At 44.8% G+C, this 14,840-nt stretch overlaps 1 protein-coding gene across 2 annotated transcripts in view; it reads right to left on the reverse strand.

Annotated features, from left to right (window-relative positions):
* The window catches only part of cpvl (carboxypeptidase vitellogenic like), a 127,187-nt gene that overhangs the window by 74,719 nt on the left and 37,628 nt on the right, over positions 1–14,840 (reverse strand). For both annotated transcript variants that reach the window (XM_070880836.1, XM_070880835.1), the window contains exon 6: positions 11,026–11,105. In XM_070880836.1, coding sequence (XP_070736937.1) covers positions 11,026–11,105 — 80 coding nt within the window. The remainder of the gene's footprint in view (positions 1–11,025; positions 11,106–14,840) is intronic.

Genomic DNA, 14,840 nt, shown 5'->3' on the forward strand with positions numbered 1-14,840 from the left:
GCAGTGGATTAGTAGAAGCTACCGATTCAACTCCAATATAACCAACCTCATAACTATGTCAGCAGTGAAGGCTAAGAAAAGAAAGTTTGTATTTTACTAATTTTATTTTTTAAAGAGAAAGTTCATGTGCAATGCTCAAAGTACATTGTTTGCAGAAGTCCTAGAATAACACAAGTGCTAAGAACCTAACTTTCGCTGGGGAGAAGATAGAGAGGTAGAACAGTACGAATAAAAGTCCACTGCCTAAACAGCCCATCCCTGTATAATGACAGATTTTCTGAAGATTTAATTCATATTGGTTCCTGAATTTCACAAAGGCCTCATTATATCAAGCCTCTATACAGATATCAAACTAGACTGAAGCAAGGGAACCTTGAAGAATCAGTTTCTTCTTCAAGGTGTTCGCCAAGTACCAACTTCAGCACAGCTAAAGAAACAAATATGGGTTTAGAGGATGAGGAGGACTTGTCGAAAAGGTTCATAAGTCTTTAAGCTGATCATCGAGATCAAGTGAGCTGGTGAAGGTGGATGGAATTTGTCATCACCAACACCTTGTTCCGCCAGAGGGACAAATACAAGGCATCGTGGCAACACCCTCGCTCCGAGCACTGTCACTTGCTCGACTATGTCAGCGTCCGAGCCAGGGATCGCAAGGATGTGTGCATCACCCGCGCCATGACAGGAGCCGATGACTGCTGGATGGACCACCATCTAATCCGATCCATCATCGACATCAACATAGCGCCAAAGTGGAGGGGGCAGCAGAAGCAGTGCCACAAAAAAGTCAATGCTGGAGCACTTAAGGACCCAGCTAAGAGAGCCCTATACAGCCAGCGCCTCACAGCTAACCAGGCGTACCTTGATTACCCCGAGATGCAGAAGGCCCACAGCGCTTGGTCTGCCCTCCAGGCCTCCATAATCAGCGCCTGCAATGAGACGCTCGGTCACTCAACCAGGAAACACTAGGACTGGTTTGATGAGAATGATCAGGAGATCCAAGAGCAAATAGATTGCAAGCGCAGGTCATTTCTGAGCCTTAAACAACGACCCAACACGGGAGCTACAAAGCAGCATTACAGACGGCTCAAGGCGGAGGTCTAACAAAAAACCCGGGACCTAAAAAACAGGTGGTGGATGGAGAAAGCACAGGAGTTACAGCAGTTGGCCGACAGCCATGATGTGCGAGGATTCTTCATCACAGTCAAGGCCATCTATGGGCCAAACACCCAAGACCCCACCCCACTGCTGGCCAAGAACAGGGAAACACTCATCAAGGACACCAAGGCAGTCAGGGCCCGCTGGAAGGAGCACTTCAAAGATTTCCTCAATCGAGGCTCTGCCTTTGACTCGAGTGTTCTCGACTCCATCCCGCAGCATGCTACCCGCCACCACCTCAGTAAGACCCAACACTGCACGTGGTAGAAAAAGGCATAAGACAGCTTAAAAACAAGGCTATGGGTGCGGATGGAATCCCTGCTGAGGCACTGAAATATGGCGGAGAGGCACTGCTGGCGCGAATACACAGCCTCATCTCTCTCATCTGGAGGGAGGAGATCATCCCAGGGGATCTCAGAGATGCAGTAATCGTGACCATCTTTAAAACAGGGGACAAGTCCGACTGCGGCAACTACAGAGGAGTCTCCCTGCTATCAGCCACTGGGAAAGTCGTCGCTAGAGTCCTCCTCAACCGTCTTCTTCCCGTGGCCAAGGAACTCCTCCCGGAGTCACAATGCGGATTTCGTCCCCTGTGGGGCACAATGGACATGTTTTTGCAGCGCGACAGCGACAGGAAAAGTGCAGGGAACAGCACCAGTCCTTATACATGGCCTTCTTCGACCTCACAAAGGCCTTTGACACTGTTAACCACGAGGGTCTATGGAGCGTCCTCCTCTGTTTCGGTTGCCCCCAAAAGTTCGTCACCATCCTCCGCCTGCTCCACGACGACATGCAGGCCATGATCCTTACCAACAGATCCATCACAGACCCAATCCACGCCCAGACCGGGGTCAAACAGGGCTGCGTCATCGCCCCAACCCTCTTCTCATTCTTTCTCGCCGCCATGCTCCACCTCAAAGTCAACAAGCTCTCCGCTGGAGTGGAACTAAACTACAGAACCAGTGGGAACCTGTTCAACCTGCGCCGTCTCCAGGCCAGGTCCAAGACCACCACAACCTCTGTCGCCGAGCTACAGTACGTGGACGACACCTGCGTCTGTGCACATACAGAGGCTGAACTCCAGGACATAGGAACATAAGAACTAGGAACAGGAGTAGGCCCTCGAGTCTGCTCCGCCATTCAATAAGATCATGGCTGATCTAATCATGGACTCAACTCCACTTCCCCGCCCGCTCCTCATAACCCCTTATCGTTTAAGAAACTGTCTATTTCTGTCTTATTAAATTTATTCAATGTCCCAGCTTCCACAGCTCTCTGAGGCAGTGAATTCCACAGATTTACAACCCTCAGAGAAGAAATTTCTCCTCATTTCTGTTTTAAATGGGCGGCCCCTTATTCTAAGATCATGCCCTCTAGTTCTAGTCTCCCCCATCAATGGAACCATCCTCTCTTGTCAAGCCCCCTCATAATCTTATATGTTTGATAAGATCACCTCTCATTCTTCTGAATTCCAATGAGTAGGGGCCCAACCTACTCAACCTTTCCTCATAAGTCAACCCCCTCATCTCCAGAATCAACCTAGTGAACCTTCTCTGAACTGCCTCCAAAGCAAGTATATCCTTTTGTAAATATGGAAACCAAAACTGCAAACAGTATTCCAGGTGTGGCCTCACCAATACCCTGTAAACTGTAGCAAGACTTCCCTGCTTTTATACTCCATCCCCTTTGCAATAAAGGCCAAGATACCATTGGCCTTCCTGATCACTTGCTGTACCTGCATACTTTCCTTTTGCGTTTCATGCACAAGTACTCCCAGGTCCTGCTGTACTGCAGCACTTTGCAATCTTTCTCCATTTAAATAATAACTTGCTCTTTGATTTTTTTCTGCCAAAGTGCATGACTTCACATTTTCCAACATTATACATAGTCGACGTACGAAAGCATGATCCTTATGCTAAACATCCGTAAGACAAAGGTCTGCCACCAGCCTGTCCTCGCCGCACAGCATTCCCCCCCAGTCATCAAGATCTACAGCGTGGCCCTGGACACCGTGGACCACTTCCCATATCTCGGGAGCCTCCTATCAACAAGAGCAGGCATCGACGACAAGATCCAACATCCAGTGCGCCAGTGCAGCCTTCGGCCGCCTGAGGAAAAGTGTGTTTGAAGACCAGGCCCTCAAAACTGCCACCAAGCTCATGGTCTACAGGGCCATAGTAATACCCGTCCTCCTGTATGGCTCAGAGACATGGACAGTGTACAGTAGATGCCTTAAGTCGCTGTTGAACCAACGATGTCTCCGCAAGATCCTACAAATTCCCTGGGAGAACAGGCGCACCAACATCAGTGTCCTCGTTCACATTAACATCCCCAGCAGTGAAGCACTGACCACACTCGATCAGCTCTGCTGAGCAGGCCACATAGTTCGCATGCCAGACACAAGACTCCCAAAGCAAATGCTCAACACGGAGCACCTTCACGGAAACGAGTCAAAGGTGGGCATCGGAAACCCTCAAGGACACCCTCAAAGCCTCCCTGATAAAGTGCGACATCCCCACTGACACCGGGGAGTCCCTGGCCAGAGACCACCCTAAGTGGAGAAAGTGCATCCAGGAGGGCGCTGAGCATCTCGAGTCTCAACGCCGCGAGCATGCAGAAATCAAGTGCAGGCAGCGGAAAGAACGTGCGGCAAACCTGTCCCACCCACCCTTTCCCTCAACGACTATTTGTCCCACATGTGATAGAGTCTGTGGCTCTCGTATTGGACTGTACAGCCACCAAAGAACTCACTCCAGGAGTGGAAGCAAGTCTTCCTCAATTCCGAGAGACTGCCTATGGTGATGATGGATTTTGCTGGTGAAACTAACTTTTTTTAGACCACAATGAAGACATTTATGATTAGTGTAATGTATTATCACATGGTTTGGTATGAGCATGCTCAGTTCGCACTGGCCTAATAAAACAAGCACTTGGACTAGCATGTCTCTGTCCTTCATTTGTTTTACCCACGTATATTACATTTTAGCGACGAGGATGGGATCCCAAAGCCATTTGTAGGGTTCATGGAAGAACACAGTGTTCAACCTTCAAATGGACAAGTATAAGGTGAATTTGTGACACCTAACCTGAAGTTTTGTGATGTTTTACCATTAATGCTCATGCAGAATAGTCTGTGCTTTACCTTCATGTATATGTATATCATTCATCAGAAGCCTTGTCATGTATGACCAAGCTCGTGATCCATTCAGTTCCTGCATTGAGCGGATGGTGATCTTTTTTTTAAGGGCCAATAACATTTTTGAGACCGAAGATGAGAATGTCAAGATTAAAATAAAGTAATTCGTGAACGGAAAAAAGCAATTTTTTATATTAGCTATCGGGCCCGATGTGTACAAAACACTGACAAACCTACTCGCGCCAGGGAAAGCAAAGGATGCATCATTTGAAGACATGGTTGAGAAACCAGAGGATCATTTCAACCAAAAGCTGTTAGAAATAGCAGAGAGCTATCAGTTTGATACCAGAAACCAAAAACAAAGTGAAATCATCAGTGGGTAAATTGTAGCTCCTACGAACCTGTCTTTTTGTTGTAACTTCGGCACATTTTTGAATTGTGCGCGTGAGATAAGTTTGTGGATAAGCACACACAGTTCAAATTAATTAATACTCCAAACCTAACATTTGACATAACATGCAAAATTGCCCCATCTATGGAGATGGCGTCTTTAGAATGCTAGGGAGCTCCATCCAACTCAAGTGACTAGTGCAGCTGAGGTCTAAGAAAGAAGGAAGAAAGAAAGAAAGACTTGAAATTTATACAGCATTTCACGTCCACTGGATGTCTCAAGGTGCTTTACAGTCAATGAAGTACTTTTGGAGTGTAGTGTTGTAATTTTAGGAAACGTGGCAGCCAATCTGCACACAGCAAGCTTCCACAAACAGCAATAGATAAGAACATATAATTTGATTTGTTATGTTGATTGTTATGTTGATAAATATTGGGCAGGACATCAGGGATAACTCCCTGCTCTTCTTCGAAATAGTGTCATAGGATCTTTTATGTCCATCTGAGAACACAAACGGGGCCTCGGTTTAATGTCTCATCCAAAAGACAGCACCTCCGACAGTGCAGCACTCCCTCAGCACTGCACTGGAGTGTCAGCCTAGATTTTTGTGCTCAAGTCTCTGGAATTGAACTTGAGCCCACAACCTTCTGACTCGGAGATGAGAGTGCTACCCACTGAGCCACTGGCTGACACACAAAGGCACGTTGGTGAGAGCAGTTCAGTGAATTGTGATCACTGCAATGGAAATCACTTGCTACTGTCCTGCCAATACAGAAATGCGAAGTGGTTTCACTGCCAGAAGCAAGGCCATATTTCAGCAGTTTGCAGAGCTACATCTAAAGCAGAAAGTAAGAACCATTCTAGTGGCAATGCAAAGCAGAAAAAACAAAAGGGTTTACAATATTGAAGTGAACACACTTGATGTTGAAGAATTTGGCATCTACAGTATCTATGCCACTAGCGGCAACGCTAGCAGTCGCGGGAACGATTTCCATACAAAACTTTTAATCAACGAACAATATATTGATGTGCATCAACACAGCGGCGGACTGCTCGATCATGAGTAAGGACACATCTGAGAGTAAGTTTAATTAAGTTCCACTTACAAAGAGTACCATAGACTTAAAAACCTACTCCACAGAGAAATCCTAGAGACATGTGAACAAATGGAATGTACAGTTCAACACAATGGCCAGTCAGTAAAGCTGCCTGTTAGTGTAGCGAGCTACAACAACAGGCCAACTCTCATGGGCAAAGATTGGTTGAGAAAGTTAAAACTAGATGGAAAAACATTTTCAGTGCAGATGCTTCAAGGAAGTGACTAGAAACAATGCTGAACAAGTATGAAAGCATGTTCACAGACAGTTATGAGGGCATCACTGGGTATGACACGCATGTCCACATCAAGTCCTACGCGAAGTCTGTCTATCTGTTGAAAAGTCAGGTGGAGGAAGAGCCAGCGAAGCTCAGAGAGTACAGAATTCTAGTAAAACTGACAAAAGTGAATGGGCTACCCCGATTGTGGAAGTTCCCTAAGCAGACAAAACTGTACATTTGTGCGGTGAGTACAAAGTTACCATCATCCAAGCAGTTGACGATGAGCAGTACCCAATGCCTACATCGCAAGATTTGTATGCAGCATTCTTTGGGTCAAAGGTTTTCTCCAAGCTTGACCTGTTGCATACTTATTCTCAGCTGAATGTTGACAAAGAGAGTCAACACTCAAGGGACTGTACTCATACACCAAGCTGCTGTATGGTGTTAAGTCCCCCACCAAAATCTTCCAGGCTACGATGGATAAGATTTTGCAAAGAGTTCCAAATTGCTTATACAATCAAGATGATGTGCTGATCGCAGGAAGCAGCAAGGAAGAAAATCTAGAAATGTGAGAGATATAATGCTTCAAAGGTTCAATACCCACAAAGTCAAATTGAAAAGGAGCAAAGGTGAATTTGTACAGCTCGAACCAAAGTACTTTGGTCTGAAAGTTGATGCAAATGGCTTACAACCAGTGAAGGAAAAGGTTGATGCTGTCATCAATGCTCTAAAGCCATAGAATGTGTCTGAATTAAGATCTTCCTTGGAATGGTCCAGTACTGCGCACGTTTCTTATCTGAGTTAGCGACCATTGCACGAGCTTCTCAAGAAGGATATCCAGTGGAAGTGGACAAAAGCGCAACAGGAAGCTTACGATGCTTGTAAGAGAAGTCTCTCTAGTGATGCTCTACTTGTGCACTATAACACAGAGCGTGAGTTTAGGTTAGCGTGTGATAGCTCCCATACCATAGCTGGAAGTGTCATAAGCCACGTAATGGATGATGGCCCCGAGAAACCAATCGCATTCACATTGTGAACCCTCACAAAGAGCGAAAGAAACTACGTGCAAATTGAAAAGGAAGTACTCGCCATAGTGTTTGGAATCAAAAAATTCCAACAGTTCCTGATGGGCAGAAAGTTTACTCTGATAATCGATTACAAACCACTCCCAGCAATATTGGGGCCCAAATCTGCAATGGCCGCATCAAAAATGCAACGTTGGGCAGTGTTGCTATCACAATAGGACTACGCGATTGAATATCACACTTCAAAGCAAAACACAATCGCAGATGCCTTGTCCAGGACTCGTGTGTTGGAGTGAAGGTGCTATTTTCATGCTAGGTTCAATTGACAAAGACTTTTCTGTGAATGCAAGTGATTACAGATGAGATTCAAAAAGACTGAAAAGCGTATATGAAAACACCTTGAATGGATGGGCTGATCAATGTATGGACACAGAATTGAAACCATTCCATAACTGTCGTACTGAATTGCCTTGTGAGCAAGATTGTATCAAGTGGGGAAACAGAAGTACCTACTTCTTTGAGAGATAGAATTCAGGCCGAACTTCATATTGAACATCCACGGATCATCAGTATGGAATAAATTGCAAGAAGCTTAGTTTACTGGCCTGGATTGGACAGTAATCTTAAATCACTTGTCAGCAAATGCAGCATTTGCTAAAATTGCAGAAACCTCACTAAAACCCTGGTCATGGCCAAGTAGACCTTTTCAGAGAGCACATGTAAACTTCTGTGAGAAAGTAAATGATTATTTCCTGGTACTTAGATAGTCACGCAAAGTGGATTGAAGTGAAACACATGGCTTTAAGTATTACAACTGAATGTACCATAGATGAGTTGAGGTCTATCTTTGCTTGTCATGGCTTGCCTGCAGAGTTTGTTTCTGACAATGGCCCTCAGTTCCATTCTGTTCTATTCCAAGAATTCATAAAACGGAACGGTACCAAACACACTCTCGTTCCACCATATCATCCAGCTTCAAACGAAGCAGCCAAAAGGTCAGTCAGAATAGTGAAAGAAGCTCTCAAAAAGCAAGTGTTGCAATGTTGTTCAGGACTCAGCATGAGGCAACGTTTGGCAAATTTCTTGCTGATGTACAGAACTACTCCACACACTACAAATGGACATATCCCAGCAGAACTCTTGATGAAGAGGAGATTGAGAACACAACTGAGTCTTGTTCAACTGAATTTGGTCTCAAGAGTGGAACAGAAAAAGTTGAGTCAGAAACATTATTATGACACCAATCAGAAAGGACGACGAGTGTGTTCGTGTTCTCAGTCCCCCTGGCATGTCGTCTTTACACAAGTGGGATGTAGGAACTATAGTAGAGGTTGGTGGAACCAAGAAATATTTGGTTGAAATTGGTGACAAAATGCGAAGTGTTCATGTAGATCAAATGATTTCTGCTAAAGATGAACCAAGACATGATCGTAAACCACTTGATCATGAACACGTCATGAGTTTGATTCAGTTCAAATTTCAGTAACTGAAGTGCCAGCTTCAAACAAGTCTGAGATAGAAACAGGATCATCTTTTACTTCGGAACCAAAACAAAACTGCCCGAAATTTGGTTCAACACTAAAACCTTCTGTAAGGAGATCAGGAATGCTCCGCAAACCGGTTATTAAACTGGATTTGTAGTTCATTCAAAAGAAAAAAGCCAGGAGTTTTTGTTATGTGACACATATAATGCTGGGAAAGGTGGGACCAGAGTTTTGTTGTATCTGAGAGAGGAATACATACATTTTTTTTTAAAAAGGGGGAAAGCAGTGTAATGTTTAGTACGAGCATGCTCAGTTCGCTCTGGCCTAATAAAGCAAGCACAAGGACAAGCAGCTCATCATGTTTCTGTCCTTCATTTGTTCGACCCAAGTATATTACAGTTAACAATTACAGGAAAGGCCATTTTATGTTTGATACAGATTTTGAATCCTGGTCTAAAAAATAATTAATTTTAGTACGGTAGAAAGAATTAGCTTAAAAAATGAAAAGTACTCAGGGCATTGGCTGAAATAAACACTGATCCAATTGTGGAGAGACTTTGGGGGCAATATTGCCCCTTTTTATAGCCCCGTTAGTGCCTTCAGGGGGAGGCACTAATGGGGTGCAATGACTTGGATGAAGGGACCGAGTGTAATGTTGCCAAGCTTGCTGATGATACAAAGATGGGTGGGAAAACAAATTGTGAGGAGGATACAACAAATCTGCAAAGGGATATAGAGAGGCTAAGTGAGTGGGCAAAAATTTGGCAGATGGACTATAATGTGGGAAAATGTGAGGTTATCCATTTTGGCAGAAAAAATAGAAAAACAAATTATAATTTAAATGGAGACAAACTGTAAAGTGCTGCAGTACAGAGAGACCTGGGGGTCCTTGTGCATGAAACACAAAAAGTGAGTATGCAGGTACAGTAAGTAATCAGGAAGGCAAATAGAATGTTGGCCTGTATTGCAAGGGGGATAACGTATAAAGGCAGAGAAGTCCTGCTACAACTGTACAGAGTATTGGTGAGGCCACACCTGGAGTACTGCGTACAGTTTTGGTCTCCGTATTTAAGGAAAGATATACTTGCATTGGAGACTGTTCAGAGAAGGTTCACTAGGTTGATTCCGGAGATGAGGGGGTTGACTTATGAAGATAGGTTGAGTAGGTTGGGCCTATACTCATTGGAGTTCAGAGGAATGAGAGTGATCTTATCAAAACATATAAGATAATGAGGGGATTCGACAAGGTGGATGCAGAGAGGATATTTTCACTCACTGGGGAAACTAAAACTAGGAGACATAGTCTCCAAATAAGAGGCCGCCCATTTAAAACTGAGATGAGGAGGAATTTCTTCCCTCAGAGGGTTGTAAATCAATAGAATTCTCTGCCCCAGAAAACAGTGGAGGCTGGGTCATTGAATATATTTAAGGTGGAGATAGACAGATTTTTTGAGCGATAAGGGAGTAAAGGGTTATGGGGAACGGGCAGGGAAATGGAGCTGAGTCCATGATCAGATCAGCCATGATCTTATTAAATGGCGGAGCAGGCTCAAGGGGCCAAATGGCCTACTTCTGCTCTTATTTCTTTTGTTCTTTCACTCGGGGGAGGAGGGAGTTACCGCCTCCTGGGAAATTGCACTGGAGTTTTGGGTGGCGCTGTCCCAGCAATTGAATCAAACACAATTAGCGCCCTGGGCCGACACACAACCAGCGATGATGTTATCTCCACGCACATTGACCCCTCACTGCCCTGCGCCGACCCCTTAATGCCCTGCAGGGGAAATTGCCCTGCAGGCCGGGAGGCTGGCGCAGGGAAATATCAACGCCAGGCGAGTCACCAAGCTGGCAGACATCCGGTGCCAGGGAGCCCCTTAAAGTGGAGGCCTTTAGCGCCCCGGGCCACCATCTTTATTTGTCGGCCGACTCTTGGATCGGCCCAACAATGGCGGCCCTCTCATCAAGCGGGCCGCCATTGTGCAGCCGGGCACTACGTTTTGGGTGCTGGGCTGCTGGCCCGGTCGATTGCATCCCTGGTGGCCCAGTCGCGATCACCAAAGGGCCATGCAACGTGGAGCATCCGCATAGCGCTGGCCTGCTCCACGCGGCACTGAGTCAGCACCCCGCGAAGCAGGCCATTGTTATGCGGATGCTCCACACAGCGCAGACACACTACAACGCCCCTCCCCTTCCACCACACTACTGCCTTGAGAGCACCGGGTCAAGGCACCCAGCTTCCTTTGAGGGGCGTATGGCCCAATTCCGCGTCGGGGGCGGGACCTCCAGGCTGGTCACAAGAAGTCCTGGCCCCGGAAGGTTACCGCCCCAATTAGGGCTAAGGGCAATTTCTAGCCTTTTGTTCTTTCTCAAGATAAAACTAACAGTGTAATAACGATGCAGATTGTGTCAGAAATATAAATTGAAGAGGTTACATTGAGGGCACTCATTTAAGGAATAGGAAGACAAATTTCTACTTGTTTAAAATTTATATATACAAATAAATAGTACAAAAGGGCTGACCTGTACAGGTCTCTTCCTACATCATCTTCATTTCGTGCATAGCCTTCATCCTGGTCAGTAAAGCTGAAGCCAGTGCCAACCTAGTTTCCAAGAATAATGAAATGTTACCTCTGCAAGACTTACACTGTAGTAAAATGACACCACATACACCACTTTACTTGACGAAAATTAATTCTAAAAGGTCTTATTTTTGTAGAAGTTGAATGGCCATTGCCAATACATAGTATTACATGATATTTACAGCATAAAAACAAGCCTGTGGCGATGCTTATCCTCCACATGAGCCATCTCCCACTTTACTTCATTTCACCCCCATCACCATATTCTTCTATTCCTTTCTCCCTCATGTACTTATCTAACTTCTTCTTAAATGCATCTATGCTATTCACCTCAACTACTCCATGTGGTAGCGAGTTCCACATTCGAACCACTCTCTGAATAAAGAGACATTGCTCATGGAATTGATTATACTACATTTATGGTAAAGCATCCATAATTTTGTGTTTGTGTCTATATCCTGTTGTCAATTTTTCCCATTATCAATTCCAATGCACACATTTATAATGGAAACTGCTTTTGTAAACTTGTCACATTTTAGTTACAATCTCCATCTGTGCGGGCACTGTAGCACCTCAGTTTTGCATCTCCCCGGTCCTCAGCCTGTACTGCAGAGAAACTCCTATGCTTTAACCAACTCTGCTTCTCTGCTTTCCAAATTGCTGTAAATGTTGCTAATTGGTCTCGACTACCCATGTGCAATGTCACAGGAGATCAACTCATGTATTTATTTCCTTTAATAGAATCATAGAATGGTTACAGCAAAGAAGGAGGCCATTCGGCTCATCGAGTCCATGCCAGCTCTCCGCAAGAGCACTTCAGCTAGTCCCACTTCCTCATCCTTTCCCTGTAGCCCTGCAATTTTTTTTTCCTTCAGGTACTTATCTAATTCCCTTTTGAAAGCCACGGTTAAGTCAGCCTCCACCACCCTTTCAGACAGTGCATTCCATGTCCGAACTATTCGCTGCAGGAAATAGGTTTTCCTCATGTCACCTTTGGTTCTTTTGCCAAACACCTTAAATCTGTATCCTCTGGTTCTCAACCGTTCCACCAATGGGAACAGTTTTTCTCTATTGATTCTGTCAAGACCCACCATCATTTTGAACACCTCAATCAAATTTCCTCTCAATCTTCTCTGCTCTAAGGAGAACAACCCCAGCTTTTCCAGTCTATCCACGTAACTGAAATCCATCATCCCTGGAACCATTCTCGTAAATCTTTTCTGCATCTTCTCTGAGGCCTTCACAGCCTTCCTAAAGTGCGGTGCCCAGAATTGGACACAATACTCCAGTTGAGGCTGAACCAGTGTTTTATAAAGGTTCATCATAACTTCTTTGCTTTTGTACTCTATGCCTCTATTTATGAAGCCTAGGATCCCATATGCTTTTTTAACTGTTTTCTCAACTTGCCCTGCCACCTTCAACAATTTGTGCACATATACCCCCAGGTTTCTCTGTTCATGCACCTATTTTAGAATTGTACTCCTTAGTTTATATTGCCTCTCCTTGTTCTTCCTACGAAAATGTATCACTTTGCACTTTTCTGCATTATATTTCATCTGCCACATGTCCGCCCATTCCACCAGCCTGTTACGCCCGCTTTAAGTCTATCATTATCCTCCTGACTGTTCACTGTACTTCCAAGTTATGAGCCATCTGAAACTGTTGAAATTATGCCCTGTACACCCAAGTCCAAGTCATTAATATATATCAAGAAAAGCAGTGGTCCTACCGACCCCTGGGGAACACCACTGTATACCTTCCTCCAGTCCAAAGAACAACTGTTCACCACTACTTTGTTTCCTGTCGTATTCATGCTGCCACTGCCCCTTTTATTCCATGAGCATCAACTTTGCTGGCAAGCCTATTATGTGGCACTTTATCAAACGCCTTTTGAAAATCCATGTACACCACGTCAACCGCATTGCCCTGTCTGTTGGTTAAACACGATTTTCCTTTAACAAATCTGTGCTGGCTTTCCTTAATTAATCCATACTTGTCCAAGTGACTGTTAATTTTGTTCCAGATCATCATTTCTAAAAGCTTCCCCATTACCAAGGTTAAACTGACTGGTCTGTAGTTGCTGGGTTTATCCTTGCACCCTTTTTTGAACAAGGGTGTAACATTTGCAATTCTCCAGTCCTCTGGCACCGTCCCTGTATCGAAGAAGGATTGGAAGATTATGGCCAGTACCTCTGTAAATTCCACCTTAACTTCGTTCAGCATCCCATCCAGTTCTTGTGACTTATCTACTTTAAGTACAGCCAACCTTTCTAGTACCTCCTCTATCAATTTTTATTCCATCCAGTATCTCCACTACCTCCTCTTTCACTATGACTTGGGCAGCATCTACTTCCTTGGTGAAGACAGATGCAAAGTACTCATTTAGTACCTCAGCCATGCCCTCTGCCTCCATGCGTAGGTCTCCTTTTTGGTCCCAAATCAATTCCACCCCTCCTCTTACTATCCATTTACTATTTATAAGCCTATAGAAGACTTTTGAATTCCCTTTTATGTTAACTGCCAATCTACTCTTATACTCTCTCTTTGCCCTTCTTATTTTCTTTTTCACTTTCCCTCTGAACGTTCTATATTCAGTCTGATTCTCATTTGTATTCTCAACCTGACATCTGTAATATTTTTTAATTCATTGATGGGATGTGGGTGTCGCTGGCGAGGCCAGCATTTATTGCCCATCAGTAATTGCCCTTGACTGAGTCGCTTGCTAGACCATGTCAGAGGGTCAACAGTCAACCACATTGCTTTGGCTCTGGAGCCACATATAGGCCAGGCCGGGTAGAAAAATAGAAACATAGAAAATAGGTGCAGGAGTAGGCCATTTGGCCCTTCGAGCCTGCACCACCATTCAATATGATGATAGCTGATCATGCAACTTTAGTACCCTATTCCTGCTTTCTCTCCATATCCCTTGATCCCTTTCGCCGTAAGGGCCACATCTAACTCCCTCTTGAATATATCTAACGAACTGGCCTCAACAACTTTCTGTGGTCGAGAATTCCACAGGTGCACAATTCTCTGAGTGAAGAAGTTTTCCCTCATCTCGGTCCTAAATGGCTTACCCCTTATCCTTAAGACTGTGACCCCTGGTTCTGGACTTCCCCAACATCGGGAACATTCTTCCTGCATCTAACCTGTCCAATCCAGTCAGAATTTTATATGTTTCTATGAGATCCCCTCTCATTCTTCTAAATTCCAGTGAATATAAGCCTAATCGATCTAATCTTTCTTCATATGTTATTCCTGCCATCCCGGGAATCAATCTGGTGAACCTTCGCTGCACCCTCTCAATAGCAAGAATGTCCTTCCTCAGATTAGGAGACCAAAACTGTACACAATATTCAAGGTGTGGCCTCACCAAGACCCTGTACAACTGCAGCAAGACCTCCCTGCTCCTACACTCAAATCCTCTCGCTATGAAGGCCAACATGCCATTTGCCTTCTTCACCACCTGCTGTACCTGCATGACAACTTTCAATGACTGATGTACCATGACGCCCAGGTCTCGTTGCACCTCCCCTTTTCCTAATCTGTCACTATTCAGATAATATTCCGCCTTCCTGTTTTTGCCACCAAAGTGGATAACCTCACATTTATCTACATTATACTGCATCTGCCATGCATTTACCCACTCACCTAACCTGTCCAAGTCACCTTGCAGCCTCTTAGCGTCCTCCTCACAGCTCACACTGCCACCCAGCTTAGTGTCATCTGCAAACTTGGAGATATTACATTCAATTC

The sequence above is a fragment of the Pristiophorus japonicus genome, chromosome 5 (assembly GCF_044704955.1).
Source record: "Pristiophorus japonicus isolate sPriJap1 chromosome 5, sPriJap1.hap1, whole genome shotgun sequence".
Taxonomy (NCBI): domain Eukaryota; kingdom Metazoa; phylum Chordata; class Chondrichthyes; family Pristiophoridae; genus Pristiophorus; species Pristiophorus japonicus.